Source organism: Rhinolophus hipposideros, assembly GCF_964194185.1.
Source record: "Rhinolophus hipposideros genome assembly, chromosome: 16".
NCBI lineage: Eukaryota > Metazoa > Chordata > Mammalia > Chiroptera > Rhinolophidae > Rhinolophus > Rhinolophus hipposideros.
Genome location: NC_138062.1, coordinates 59,519,133 through 59,533,468, shown reverse-complemented (window position 1 = coordinate 59,533,468; position 14,336 = coordinate 59,519,133). Strand labels below are relative to the sequence as shown.

Below are 14,336 nucleotides of genomic sequence, written 5' to 3'. Positions count from 1 at the left end.
GTTTTTTGTTTTTTTTTGTGTGTTTTTTTTTCCGATATAGTCGTGGAAGGCACAGCTCACTGGCCCATGTGGGAATTGAGCCAGCCACCTTGGTGTTATGAGCACTGTGCTCTAACCAACTGAGCCAACCGGTCACCCAGGATTTATTTCTAATTGAACAAAAAAATCAAAGTGCATATCAATGTGTAAACAATGTTACCTTTTTATATGTCAAAGAGAAAAAAGAAAAATACAGAATTGAAATTGCTTCTCTACATAAATACTAACTATATGTACAAAAAACAAATATAATTGGAATTTAGGGGTGTGTGGGTGAAGTGGACATGAATGCTAGACGATATGCTAGGAGTGAGTTTTAAGACAGACTTCTAAGGCTCACGCTGATTTTTTTAAATGCCATTCATTTTAGAAAACCAAAATAGCTATATTTTAAAATACTTTATAAATAAGAGTAATACGTTTTTAATGGGAAGCCTCTTTTATACATGCTAATCCGCTAAGCACTATTTTTTACAAAAGGGTACAATACTTTTTGCAAACCATAATTTTTTTCATTGTTTGTAAATAAAATAAGTGGGGTGGGGAAGGATGAGTAAGGCCTCAACAATGTCAATGGCCAAACATCAAAACTATCTAAACCCTGCATTGCACGTGGTGTCATCACTGTTAAATGTCTGCGTTCTTAAAGAGCACAGAGGCATGGGTGACCTCAGGACCCCAGACCAAGCCCTAAACTGAGGACACCAGGCCCTCCTGTTCCGGCCCAGCCAGTGTTCCCCACCTTCTCTAGACTGCGGGATGATGTCGCTCCACTGGGAAACTGAATCTGGATGCAGGAGGCGCCTCCGAGCTTCAGGAAGACACCTACGTACGCCCTGGTGACCCACAGCTAACTCTACGCGTACGCAAACACCCTTGGTCTGAGCAGCCAGAAAGGGTCAGCACGTGGGCAGCTGTCCAATCAGGAGCGGTGGGGAGAACGGGGGCAGGACCTGGAGCATAGTCCAATCAGAGCCCCGGGGGGCGGAGTGCCCGGAGCACTGTCCAATCAGGTGGCGGGCGACTTTCCAGCCGCGTGGAGAACCGGCAGGAGGCTGCGGCGCCCAGGCGCACCTGCGCCGCGCTGTCCCAGGTAGCCCTGTCTGTCGCTGTCACCTGTCGGGGCCGCGGGGAGGACGGGGCGAGAGCCTGAAGCAGGGCTGCGAGATGGTGAGTGCGCGGGGCTGGGGCCGAGACCCGGAGCGGCTGGTGGGAGGCCGGAGGCGGGGAGGGCCGGGTCGCCCAGCACCGCCCGAGGACCCAACCGGAACGTGTGCCCTTGGCCGTGGGGTGGGGACCCGGCGTCCTGTCCGGCCCGCGCTGGCTCCGGGGTTCAGGACGGCCTGTGGTGACCCAGATGCGCACAGCTGCATCCGCCTGGGGGTCAGGGAATACCAGCCCCTGGTCCGCTCCTCCCAGCGGACAGCCTGCGGGGCGGGTGGGGAGTCTGGGGAGACCTGCGTGGGGGCCCGGGCTGGGACGGAACTCCTGGTAAGTGCTCGGTCCCTAACTGACCGCGACCCCAGGGAGAGAGTTGTCAGCTGACCGAACGCTGGTATTGAGGAGAAAAGATGAAAATGATATGGGTCCTCTGAAGGAGAGAAAGTAACCCACAGGACAGGGAAAGCCCACCCAGGGACGTGGGGCAGCCACCTGCAAAGCCACATGCACTTGAGACTCACAGCGGGACACCAGCCAGTGTCCTTTGGGAGGGTGTTCAGGGAGCATTTCAGTGAACAGGTGGTGGGGGATTGGATGACCCACGTGGTAGGATGGCCGCGCCTGACCCTTGAGTCATCTGTGCGTGTTCCAGTTCAGCACTGCCCCTCCCTAGGTTTGTCACCTTGAAGACATTTATTTGGTTATTTGAGCCTCAGATTTTTCAGTAAATGTAAAGTATATTAAACTAATAGATGCTGAAAGATAAGATAAAATATTTTTTTTTAAAGCAAGGAAGAGAAATTTCAGAAATAAAAAATGTTCTAGTGTTACATTCCGTTTGTTAAAAATTCTTCTGTGCTTTTTTTTTTTTTTTTTTTTTGCTTCCTGGAGCATGTGTGGTTAAGTTTCTTACATCTGTTGTTTTCTTCTCTGTGATGACAAATGGAATTCCAGGGCTTAGCCTTGACAATGCTACTGGGAAAAAAAAATCAGAGAGAAATGGAGAAAATTTGTCTCCCATTATGGCTGCAGAAAAATGAATACATTTCCACACTAAAATATTTGTTATAGTAATTAGTGAATTACAAGAGTTGCCAACATGTTAGTTACTCTCCTTGTGCAGGGTGGGGAGTCTGTGATAATGGATAATTCTGTTCTGTCTCATATTATTTGGACTTCAGAGATTAATGCCAAATCCTATGTCCTGAAATGGGCACCACCCTGAAGTGTTGACATATGATTAATGTCTATGAAACATTTTGTTTCCATGGAAATAATAAGTGACACCTTTATTTTCTGAAAGAAATAGGTACTTGTGGATTTTCTTCTTGAGCTATAAAAGGTGCTTAAAGTTTTCTTCCCTCCTTTATACGTAAACACTGTGTTCGAGTGGTTTTGCTGGATTCTTCAGACTCCAAACTGAAGCCAACCATGAGCCTGCAAAGGGAGGCAATGAAGTGGCTTCCTCCTGGGGATTCTAACCCTGTGCGGTGTCGCAGCCTGCCCATCCCATCCCGGCGTCGGCGGGAGCTGTGTATGCCTAGAGAAGCTTCAGAGCCCTGGACAGTGTGTGTGGCTGGGGGTGATGTCTTTCTGAGATTGTGCTTGCCCTGTCCTTGGGGCTATTAATTGATAGTAGTTTGGATTGGGTACACTCAGCGGTGCTGTACTTAGTGTGACCTGTGCAAACTGAGAAAGTCTGTGAAGGTCAGATTTAAAGGCAAACTCTTGGGGTCTGTCTGATGGGTAAAGCATTTATGAATTTGGGAATTCATTTGGGTCAGAACCTAAAACTGACTGGCTGAGAGTTTGCTGGCTAGTGAGAATTGCAGCTTGGAGAGGGAGGCTTTCCAAACTGTAAGGAAGGATGAGGATCCTCAGGATTCAGTCCCGTGTCCTCAGTTCCTCTATCCTGTCACCAGGACTGACCCGTTAGAAGGGTGAGATTTCTGCAGTGAGAGTCTGGAGCCCAAACTTGTGAAGTGTGTTCACCTTCAGAGTATGGGTTTTCCTTGCCAGTTCCGGGTCAGTGGCTTTCTCTGAGCTGATGGAAATGTTTGATTTTCTTCCCTTCTGATTCCTGTATCAAGTATTGCTGCCATCTTACTCCAGTTTCCCTAAGCATTCAGTCATTTTATTTCCTTGTTTGAGTGGGTAAGATTTTTATTTTCTTGGGTGAATATAAGTGGAGGGAGAGAGAAATGTAAGACAGTAGAATTTAGGCAGCATACAGAGCTTTTCTTCCTGTTTTGGCAAAAGAACCTCCACATGTGAGGTGAGAGTATTTAAATTCTCAGGTTCATCTTTCACTTTTTGCATAATTTTTTACATCAGTGATTATCCATGAGAGTTTTGAAATTTAAAAGGTTTTACTATTCCTAAGACAATTCCTATTTTAACAAATTTGAGGAAAACTACTTTGGGATATGTAAATCCTTGCAATTCGTAGTACACTTGATGGGTTATGCCAAACCCCTAATGTAGTGAAATTTCTACTCATTCTTGGAAATAGTTTGAGATAGAGTAGAAATACAAACTAAGATGTCACTTGTCATTCTAATTCTAAAGAAGTTTGAGATATTTCATTTTTTTGTGGTTTGCACGTTCATAAAATTTAGTGTTCAGAGGATTAAATTTTAAAATGGTTTTCTACATAAAAGAGTGGCTTCCAAATAAAAGTAAAAAACATTAAGGAGCAAAAAATGCTTTATAGAGATTTCTCTTTATGTAAAGTAAATAATTTATGCAAACGTTGAACAAATTTGCAAAACATTGAAGCGTTGAAAATCTAATTTAAGACTCCCTACCAGCATATCTGGTCCACTCCAGTTCTCTTACCCCAGCCACCCTCAGAAAACTAGTTTAAGAATTTCTTGTGCATTGTGTCAGTGTCTCTTTATATAAAAAAAACAAGCAATTAAAATACAAAATTTTCTTTTCTTGTTATAGGAAAGGTAATGATATACCTTTTCTTGTTTGTTCTATTGATAATCCTGCAGATCTTTTCATATCAATGCCTGATGCCTTTGACTTTCATATGTTTGCAAACACTGCTCTCTAAATAGACACTTGGTCTGTAAAAGACTGTCAGTCAAAATGGACATTTTCATGCTACCCGATAAACAAACAAAAATGTGTATTTTTTTCTGAACTTAATTGATGCTTTAAATTTTTATTGTGAAATATGTCACAGTATTTCACAATAAATGCATATAAGTTTTAGGGGAAGTTTTAAAGCTAATAATGGTGTAAACATCCGTAGTCTCACCACCTAGATTCATAAATGAGCCTTGTTGGGGTCTCCTGGCGAGTCCCTCCCCCAACTCACACCATCTTGTCCCATTGAGGATGGCTGTTTGCTTCTTAGCTTAATCTTCATACCTTTACCATCTGTGATTTTTCACTATGCAGTGTTCTGTTTTGTTTTGCCTCTTCACAACTTTTACTAAATAAAAGAGTTACACTGAAAGGCTTTTCTGAGGAGTCTTTGCATCAGATTTTTTCACACATGCTGATGTCGAAGGCTGCAAGCCATCCGGTTTGTTCTTCCATTCCAGTGCTTATGGGGTTGGGGTTTTCAAGTTCGTTTTTTGTTCTTGTGAAAAATGCCACTCCTTTGATTGTTGTTTCAGTGTCCAAGTGCAAATGCATGGTAAATTTTCCACATATTGGAGAAAAATTGCTGGGTTTTAGGTCATGGTCAAGTTTGAATTTACTAGGAACTTCCAATGGAGTGTACCAATGGGTTCTCTAAACATCTGTGCACAACTGCTTATTTGATATAAACATTGACGCATAGGATTAGCTAGTGCTTTTGCCTTTCTTGATTTGAAATGGGACCTACTTGAGATTTTATTTTGCTTTTTGCTTATTACCAGTAAGGTTGATTTTCTTTTCCGTATGTTCTTTCATCTTTTGTCATATGTGTTTTGGTCATTTTCCTATTTTAAAAAATTCAATTGTTTGATCATTCATTTTTACTCTGCACAGTGATCGTTTTATATGTGTATATATTGCAAACAATTTTCTCTCAAATTATGGTTTATCTGTTCAGTCTCAATTTTAATAAGGTTGAAATCATCAATCTCTTCCTTTATAGCTTATTTTTTTTATATATAAAAAAATTCTCCCAATTAAGTTATACAACATTTCCCTTTAACTTTAGAAAGAGTTCCAGTCTTTCATATTAAATCTATAATTAATTGATCATTGTCCATGAAATCGATACGGATACAATGCCTTTTTCCCCTTCCTTGTGTACTAAATGGTATGTTACTTCTGCCACTGCTGTGCAATGCCTGTTATGTCATTAATCAAATTTCCATATACACCAAGGTCTGTTCAGGATTCTTTTCCTTTCCATTAGTCCATTTGTTTATCCCTCTGCTAACAACCATACTGCCCAGATGGTTAAATCCATAGTTTTAAATTTCCTGCAGTATGTTAGGCAAGCCCCACCTTGTTCCTCGGAATTTCTTTTCTTTTTTTGTGTGACATTTGTTCTTCCTGTTAGGTTCGGAGAAGTCATTGTGAAGTCCTAGAAAATCAGGTTTGGGGAATTAAATGGAATTTATTTTAAAGACTACAGGTTTCTTTTGGGGGAGCTAACATGTTAGTGACATTGAGTTCTTTTTAAGAATGTGTGCCATCTTTCCACTTATTTCATTTATTATCCAATAAAGTTGAATTTTCCCCCATTAGAATATTTTTATACCCGTCATTAAAATTCTGTTAATATTTTTTAAAATTTATTTTCTTTTTCTTCCCCCCCATTTCTTCCACCTCCTCGCTGCCCCCACCCCCCTACCCCCCCACCCCCCCACCCCTGCCACTCTGGTGCAAGCTGTTGTTTCTCAGTCTAGTCTTGTAGGACGCAGCTCCCTGGCCCATGCTGGTGTTATGAACCTTGCGCTCCCTGGGGCTGAGGCAGTTGGTGGCCGGTAGGCCGTTCACAACAGCTCACAGCAGCTCTCACCATCCTGCTGCTCATAATGGCTGCCGGCCACACATGACAGCACACAGTAGCCCACAGCAGCACACAGCAGCCTGTGGCAGAGCCCAGCAGGTCACACCGACCTCGGGCTGCTCACCGCAGCCCAGCTCCAGGGAGAGCTGTTGTTCACAGTCTTAGCTGTAGAGGGCGCAGCTCACTGGCCCATGTGGGAATTGAACCCGTGACCAACCACCTGAGCCATCGGGCTGGCGATGGTATTTTTTTAAAAAAAGCTTTATTAAGATAATTCACATATCATACAATTTGCCAATTTATAATGTACAATTTAGTGGTTTCAGTTTATTCATAGATATGTATAACCAGCATCAGAGTCCATTTTAGAGCCTTTTTTTCAATGCATAAGAAACCTCATACCCTTTAACTCTCACCCTCTGTCCTTCTTCCCAGTCATAAATAACCACTAATGTACTTTCTGTCTATAGATTTCCTTATTCTGTAAATGGAATAATATTATTTGTAGTTCTCTTTTTTACAAGTTCAAATCACTGTTGAATTCCTCTAGTGACTTAAATTTCAGTTGTTATACTTTTTAACGCCAAACTTTTCATTTGGTTCTTCTTCAATAATTTCTGTCGCTTTATTGATGTTCTTTATTTTGTGGGTCATTGTCATCATGCTTTCCTTTACTTCTTTAATCATGGTGTCCTTTAGTTCTTTGAATATGTTTATAACGGTTACTTTGAAGCCTTTTTCTGTTTAACCTGACCTCTGTTTAGTGTCACAGAGAGTTTCTCTTACCTACTTATGTTTTCTGGTGTAAGAGTCATAATTTCCTTTTTCTTTGCATGCCTTGTAACTTTTTATTGGAAACTTTATTGGACATTATAGATAATATATTGTACCAACTTAGAGCACTGGCCTCTCTTCTCTGGGGCTTGTTACTGTTGTTTATTTGTATTTGCTTGGCTGGGTTATTTTAGTCTAGTTTGTTTCACTGCCATCCCCACCCCCTGCAATGTTAAGCCTCTGATGAGGGACGTCCGGCTTTGTGTATGATCTCAGTCTCCCCGGGATGGCAGTAGTGATGGCAGGGCTTTGTTCCTTTCTTTCCCCAACTGTCCAAAGCTCCATTCATGCAGGCGCTTGCTCGGATTAGTTTCAATATGCCAGGGTGCATACATTGCTCTATGGATGAATCCAGTCATATTTGGACTCTTTCAAGGAATAGTCCCACAGGTCAGTGTTTGATATTTGTTCAGATTCTGTGATGGCTCTTCTGACTGTCCCTTTTTCTGTTTCTCTTCGGCAAACAAAGTGGACTACATTTTTGCTAATGTATTGAATCTCTTTCCAATTGCTTTGTACCTCAACCTTCACTATTTTTGAGAGCACCCTTAGGTTTGAACTTCTCCACGTTCTGTTGCAAATGAAGTCAGTTCTGTGGGAAGAGACTAGGAACCATCTGCTTTACAGCCTGCTCCTTCCCACAGTCAAAATCTCTGAACCAGGTCATGGAGCAGGATGGGGACAATGGCACACTTTTTTCTGAGTGACACCCCACTTTAGGAGCTGAGTATACAGTGGAGGAAGGGCAGTAGCCTGAGGTCTTCTCAGCGTGCCAGTCTTGGTGTGGAATCTCCCTTTTATGAGGCACAGCAAGAGCAATTAGGTCCCCAGCAGTCTCAGCAGCCCTGTCCCCACCACAGAGCCTTCATTCCACTGGTGGGGGTTGGGTGGAAGGAGGGAACCTCCGCCTCTCAACCACACTTGCTTGGAAGTTAACCTCAGGAACAGGTAACGGGGGTCGGATGAGAAATGCTGATGTCCTTCTTCTCCAGCTGGGAGCCTGTGTACCTGGCTGCAGTCTGAAGTGGAAGTTCAGGGGGGAGGGAGTTGTCCTGGTTCAGGTTATAGACTCTCACTTTCCTTCTGAATTTTCATAGACTTTCTTGAATAGCTTTTTGTTAACTTACTGTATGTCCTTAGGACTATTTCCAGAGACTAAGTGGAAATAAGTGATGGTTGTTTTAAAACTAATTTTTACCAGTTTCATTCGTGGGGAGATCCACAGAGCTCCTTGTACTGTCATGTAGCTGTGTTATCTTTTTTTTCCCCCCACAGGAAGAAAGCTCACTATTTTAATGGTTCTTTAAATACTCACATTAAACCGGAAAAACTCAGAAAAAGGTAACAAGTGAGTTTTGCAGTTCTTTTTTCCATTTATGTATGTGAAAATTTGGAGAGTAGAAAGGGGATTAAAAGCATTTGTAGGTCTCACCATCCTAACACAAACCCTGTTAGCATTTAGGCATTTTAGATAAGTATAATTATATATGCATATTGATTACTGAATTTCTTCACCTAATATATCCTAAGCTTTAGTGTGTGTGTTTTTTTATTTTTTTATTAGTTTCAGGGGCACAAGACAAAGTAATACTTAGATGTTTATCATTTATATCCCTCACACTGTGTGAATCCCCCTCCCCCATCCACTATCCCTTCGACATCGCACAGAGCCATTACATTTCCACTGTCTCTATTCCTAATGCTGTACTCTGCTTCTTGTAAGTATATACATACATTTATATACATATGTATATATAATTATAGTTGGCATTCATTATTGTTCAGCTTCAGGTGTACAATGCCATAATCAGGCATCTACATCATCCCTGAGGTGGTCTCCCTAATGGGACACGTGTCCATTGGATACCCTACAAAATCTTTACAATATTATTGATTACGTTCCCCAAATTAATTTTCAAAGCCCCGTGGCCATCTTGTGGTTACAAACTGTTTTCCAAACTCCTCACCTTCCCCCTTATCCCCACCATCCCCCCGCCGACCCAGCAACCCTCAGTTTTTCCTCTTTGTCTTCAAAACTGTTTCTGATTAGTTCATTCACTTATTCTTTTCTTTAGATTCCACATATAAGTGAGATCATATGGTACTTGTCTTTCTCCGTCTGACTTATTTCATTTAACATAATGTTCTCCAGGTCCATCCATGTTGCTGCAAATGGTAAGATTTCTTTCTTCTTTATGGCTGCGTAATACTCCACTGTATAAATGTACCACAGTTTCTTGATCCAGTCATCCACTGATGGGCATTTCAATTGTTTCCATGTCTTGGCTGTTGTGTATAGTGCTGCAATAAACATAGAGGTGCATAAAGTTTTTTGAATTGGAGTTTTGGATTTCTCCAGATAGATACCTAGGAGTGGAATTGCTGGATCATAAGGTAGTTCCATTTTCAGATTTTTGAGATACCTCCATACTGTTTTCCATAGTGGCTGCACCAATCTGCAATCCCACCAACAGTGCACAAGCGTTCCCTTTTCTCCACATCCGCGCTAGCACTTGTTGTTTGTTGATTTATTGATGATAGCCATTTTGACTGGGGTGAGGTGGTATCTCATTGTGGTTTTTATTTGCATTTCTCTGATGGTTAGTAAGGTTGAGCATTTCTTCATATGTCTGTTTGCCATCTGTATGTCCTTTTTAGAAAAATGTCTCTTCCTGTCCTCTGCCCATTTTTTAATTTTTTTTTGGAGTTGAGTTGAGTGAGTTTTTTTATAAATTTGTGATATTAACCCCTTATCAGATATATCATTGGCAAATATCTTTTCCCATTCAGTAGGATCCCTTTTTGTTTTATTGATGGTTTCCTTTGCTGTGAAAAAACTTTTTAGTTTGATGTAATCCCACATGTTTATTTTTTCTCTTACTTCCCTTGCGTGAGGGGATATATCAGTAAAAATCTTACTCCAGGTAATGTCTGTGAAGTTTCTTCCTATATTTTCTTCTAGGAATTTTATGGTTTCAGATCTTACATTTAAGTCTTTAAGCCCTTTTGAATTTATTTTTGTATATGGTGTAAGGAGGTGGTACAGTTTCATTTTTTTGCATGTGTCTTTCCAGGTTTCCCAGCACCAATTATTGAAAAGACTGTCTTTACCCCACCGTACATTCCCGTACATTCTTGCTTCCATTGTCATAGATTAAATCGCCATATAGGCATGGATTTATTTCTGGACTCTCTATTCTGTTCCATTGATCTATGTGTCTGTTTTTATGCCAGTACCATGCTGTTTTGATTACTGTAGCCTTGTAGTATAATTTGATGTCAGGTATCGTTATACCTCCCACTTTGTTCTTATTTCTCAAGATTGCTGAGGCTATCCGGGGTCTTTTATTGTCCCATATAAATTTTAGGGTTATATGTTCTATTTCTGTGAAAAACATTGTTGGTAGTTTGATAGGAATTGCGTTGAATATGTGTATTGCCTTAGGCAGTATGGACATTTTAACTATATTGATTCTTCCTATTATTGAACATGGTATGTGTTTCCATCTATTTGTATCTTCTTTCATTTTTCTCTTCAGTGTCTTATAATTTTCTGAGTACAGATCTTTTACTTCTTTGGTTAAATTTATTCCCAGGTATTTTATAGTCTTTGGAGCAATTGTAAATGGGATTGCTTTTTAAATTTCTCCTTCTGATGTTTTATTATTGATATATACAAATGCAACTGATTTCTGAATATTAATTTTGTATCCTGCTACTTTACTAAATTCATCTATCAGTTCTAATAGTTTCTTGGTGGAGTCTTTAGGGTTCTCCATATATAGTATCATATCATCTGCATATAATGACAATTTTACTTCCTCCTTATTGATTTGGATGCTTTTTATTTCTTTTTCTTGTCTGATTGCTGTGGCTAGAACTTCCAGCACTATGTTGAATAGAAGTGGAGAAAGTGGGCAACCTTGCCTTGTTCCTGATCTTAAGGGGGATGGTTTTAGCTTTTCCCCATTGAGTATGATGTTAGCTGTGGGTTTGTCATATATGGCCCTTATTATGTTGAGATATGATCCCTCTATTCCCAGTTTCTTAAGGGTTTTTATCATAAATGGTTGCTGGATTTTATCAAATGTTTTTTCTGCGTCTATTGATATGATCATGTGATTTTTATTTTTCATTTTGTTAATGTGGTGTATCACATTATTTGAGCTGTGTTACCTTTTTAACATTTACTTTGCAACTTTCCGTTGTTGTTAAATATAATAGAAAGATAATGAATTTTGTTTTTATATCATGTTTTTATTCTGGAATATTGCTAAAAATCTTATTTTATGATTCTTTTTATTCTGTGTATGTAGTAACATACACTTGTTACTACTATGCATAATTATAACATTTTATTCTTTAGTAATTCTTGTACGTTTGTTTATTTTCAGGTGACATTGGATTGGATCTGTAGTATAATGTTGACTAGGAGCGAGGCAGTGGGGATCTAGGTTTGGCCTTTTTTTGGTAGAAAACAATTAACAGTCTTTTTTGAGTATGTCCTTTACTGGGTTATGCACATTACCATCTGTTTCCAAATGCTATGAGGTTTATTTTCCACATATTTCTGTTGAATATTATAAAATGGTTTTCTATAAGTCTTAAGATGATTTCAAGTATATTAATTTTTATAGGTTTTATTGTAAAGTATAACATACATGCAGAAAAGTACATAAGACATATGTACAGTCCATGGAAGTACTAGAAAATGAACACTTGTTAAATAAAATCCAGCCCTAGATCTAGACCGATGCTTGACATCAGACACCCCATTGGAAATGATTTCCATTGGTAGGCCCCCTCACTCTCCAGATGTAAGCGATAGCCTGAATTAGGTGACAGCAGTATCCATGCTTTTCTTTACACATATACTTTTATCACCTGTGTATGCATCCTTAAATTAAGGTATTCTGATTGCACATGCTTTGTGTTGCATGTAATAGAATCACAGTATATATGTTATTTGTGGCAAGTTTCCTTAGTTCAGAGCTATCTATTAATATCTCATATAAATATCTATTAATATCTATTAATGTCTTCCATGGAGTGCTAATGGTTCATTCACGTTTATTACTATCTTGTATTCAGTGGCAGGGATATACCATTATTGTCTATTAACTCTACTGCTAGTGGCTATTTGGGTCTTTCCAAATTTTTTCCATTATGACTAGTGCTCATAAAAACATTATTATACACACATCTACTTGGATGTCTTATACTCATCCCCATCTCAGTATGCCCTATGCTAAACTCCTCATCTGCTCCCCAAGAACCTAATCCACTTGTGGCCCTCTACATCTTACGTCATTACCTAATAAACTTCCTTATTTCAGGTTTTCCTATGTGAAATAATCAGAGCCATCCTCAGCTCCCCTCATTCTGTCTTGCCCTGTCATCAGGAATCTTCTGTGCTCTCCCTGCATACTTCACTGTGACCACCCAAGCCTACCTGCCTTCTCATCTGGTTATGGCTTTACTCTCCCCTACACCTGCTGCCTGCAGTCTAATCTCGGTACAACTGATGGATCATTAAAGTATCAGATGAGATTACTCCTTGTGCCAAAGCCTGAAATAGTTTTGCATTTTTCAGAGTCAAAGTCAACTACTTGCCCACAAGATGAAGTGCCCCACCTCCCATCTTTCTCCATCATTCTCTAAAAGTGTCTTCATGCAGCCAGCTGAACCTGTCTACTTGCTAGTGACCTGGAATATGTCAAAACTTAGGGTCTTCTGGCACACGTTGCAAGTTGGGTTTTCATGAATCGTTGGGCCTCTCATAGTTGGTGCTGGGGAAAGTAGGAAAAGATGTTAGTCTTTCAGTGTGTTTTTACTTATTAGAACCTTATCCAATGTATTTTTATTTATAAGAACCTCATCCAGGTTTGAACGTATGGTTCATGTAGTGCTAAGTGAGGTGGTGGGCAATAAGGAAAGAGATAAAGTAATTTTTGTCACAAGGAATTGATACTCATAAAATGGAAATATTTGATTCATTTGTATACCATTTCTCTCATTTCCCCAATGTGTTCGGGACTATCCTATACTCTGAAAAAGAGAGAAGTCAGACAGGGAGGGTCACAGTAAAAATGTAGAGAGAAATAATTTCAATGTGTTAGCGGTGCTGTTAAAATTAACCACTAGGAAGTGAGCGTGGACATAGATTAGATGCTGGGCAGCCATACGATCTTGTTTGAACTTCCTGTGAGTTGAGTCCACTTTCCCTGTGTTGTCACCCATTCTCTTAATGTATATGGTTTGTTGTAGGACACGGTGGTCTTTGAGGATGTGGCTGTGAACTTCACCCGGGAAGAGTGGGCTTTGCTGGATGGTGCTCAGAGGAAGCTCTACAGAGAAGTGATGCTGGAGACCTGCCGGCACCTGGCCTCAGTGGGTGAGGATGGCTTCATTCCTTCTCTTAGTTATTTAGAGAGTAAATAGGTCTTACTCGTTCAGCCTTTTTCAAGATTTGGAATGTAGCAAGGAAATACGAGGTCAGACAATTTGTGAACTCACCCTAGAAAAAGTGCTACATACCTCACTGCTGAATATCACTACAATCACCTTTGAAGTACTCCCCTGGGGAAGCTATGCACTGATGCCAGTGCTAGGCCACTCTTCAAAGCAATTTTGGAACTCTTTTTCTGGAATGGCCATCAGAGCTGTCCTCGTATTACCCTTGAGGTCCTGAATGTCATCAAAATGTCTTCCTTTCAATATTTCCTTTATCTTTGGGTAAAGAAAGAAGTCACTGGGGGCCAGATCAGGTGAGTAGGGAGGGTGTTCCAATACAGTTATTTGTTTACTGGCTAAAAACTCTCTCACAGACAGTGCTGTGTGAGCTGGTGCATAGTCGTGATGCAAGAGCCATGAATTGTTGGTGAAAAGTTCAGGTCTTCTAACTTTTTCACGCAGCCTTTTCAGCACTTCCAAATAATAAACTTGGTTAACTGTTTGTCCAGTTGGTACAAATTCATAATAAATAATCCCTCTGATATCAAAAAAGGTTAGCAACATCGTTGCAACAAGTTTCCAAATTTAATTGTCAGACCAGACCTCGTACATTGGTAAATGAGACAGACATGGTCACAGCTGTCATGGACCTAGTATCTAATAATTTCTCTAGTAAAAGTCTATATATTAACCTGTGTTTTTCTTTGTCTTGTTTAAAAGACTTAGGATCATTTAATGTCATTAGTGTGGGTAAACGAGATCTGACAGTTAAGATCCCGTAGGTCACTTTGTGGGCACAGAGGGGTTTGTTGTTTGAAACCTTGTGATGGTTTTTCTGTGTGTATTAAATTGCCTACCATTTCGATCTTTTGTGCCTGTTAAT

General features: G+C 40.2%; 2 protein-coding genes across 2 annotated transcripts in view; both read left to right on the top strand.

The window, feature by feature from the left end:
- The first annotated feature begins 1,080 nt into the window (after window positions 1–1,080).
- The window catches only part of LOC308508980 (uncharacterized protein), a 146,150-nt gene continuing 132,894 nt past the window's right edge, over window positions 1,081–14,336 (top strand). Inside the window, exons 1-4 of the mRNA XM_081076504.1 lie at window positions 1,081–1,209; window positions 8,276–8,341; window positions 9,076–9,175; window positions 13,268–13,394. Of these exons, the coding sequence (XP_080932630.1) occupies window positions 9,161–9,175; window positions 13,268–13,394 (142 nt within the window). The 5' untranslated portion in view covers window positions 1,081–1,209; window positions 8,276–8,341; window positions 9,076–9,160. The remainder of the gene's footprint in view (window positions 1,210–8,275; window positions 8,342–9,075; window positions 9,176–13,267; window positions 13,395–14,336) is intronic.
- ZNF556 (zinc finger protein 556) overlaps window positions 14,083–14,336 on the top strand; it is a gene marked incomplete at its 5' end in the record, with an annotated part of 38,494 nt that continues 38,240 nt past the window's right edge. Inside the window, one exon of the mRNA XM_081076477.1 lies at window positions 14,083–14,125. Coding sequence (XP_080932603.1) covers window positions 14,083–14,125 — 43 coding nt within the window. The remainder of the gene's footprint in view (window positions 14,126–14,336) is intronic.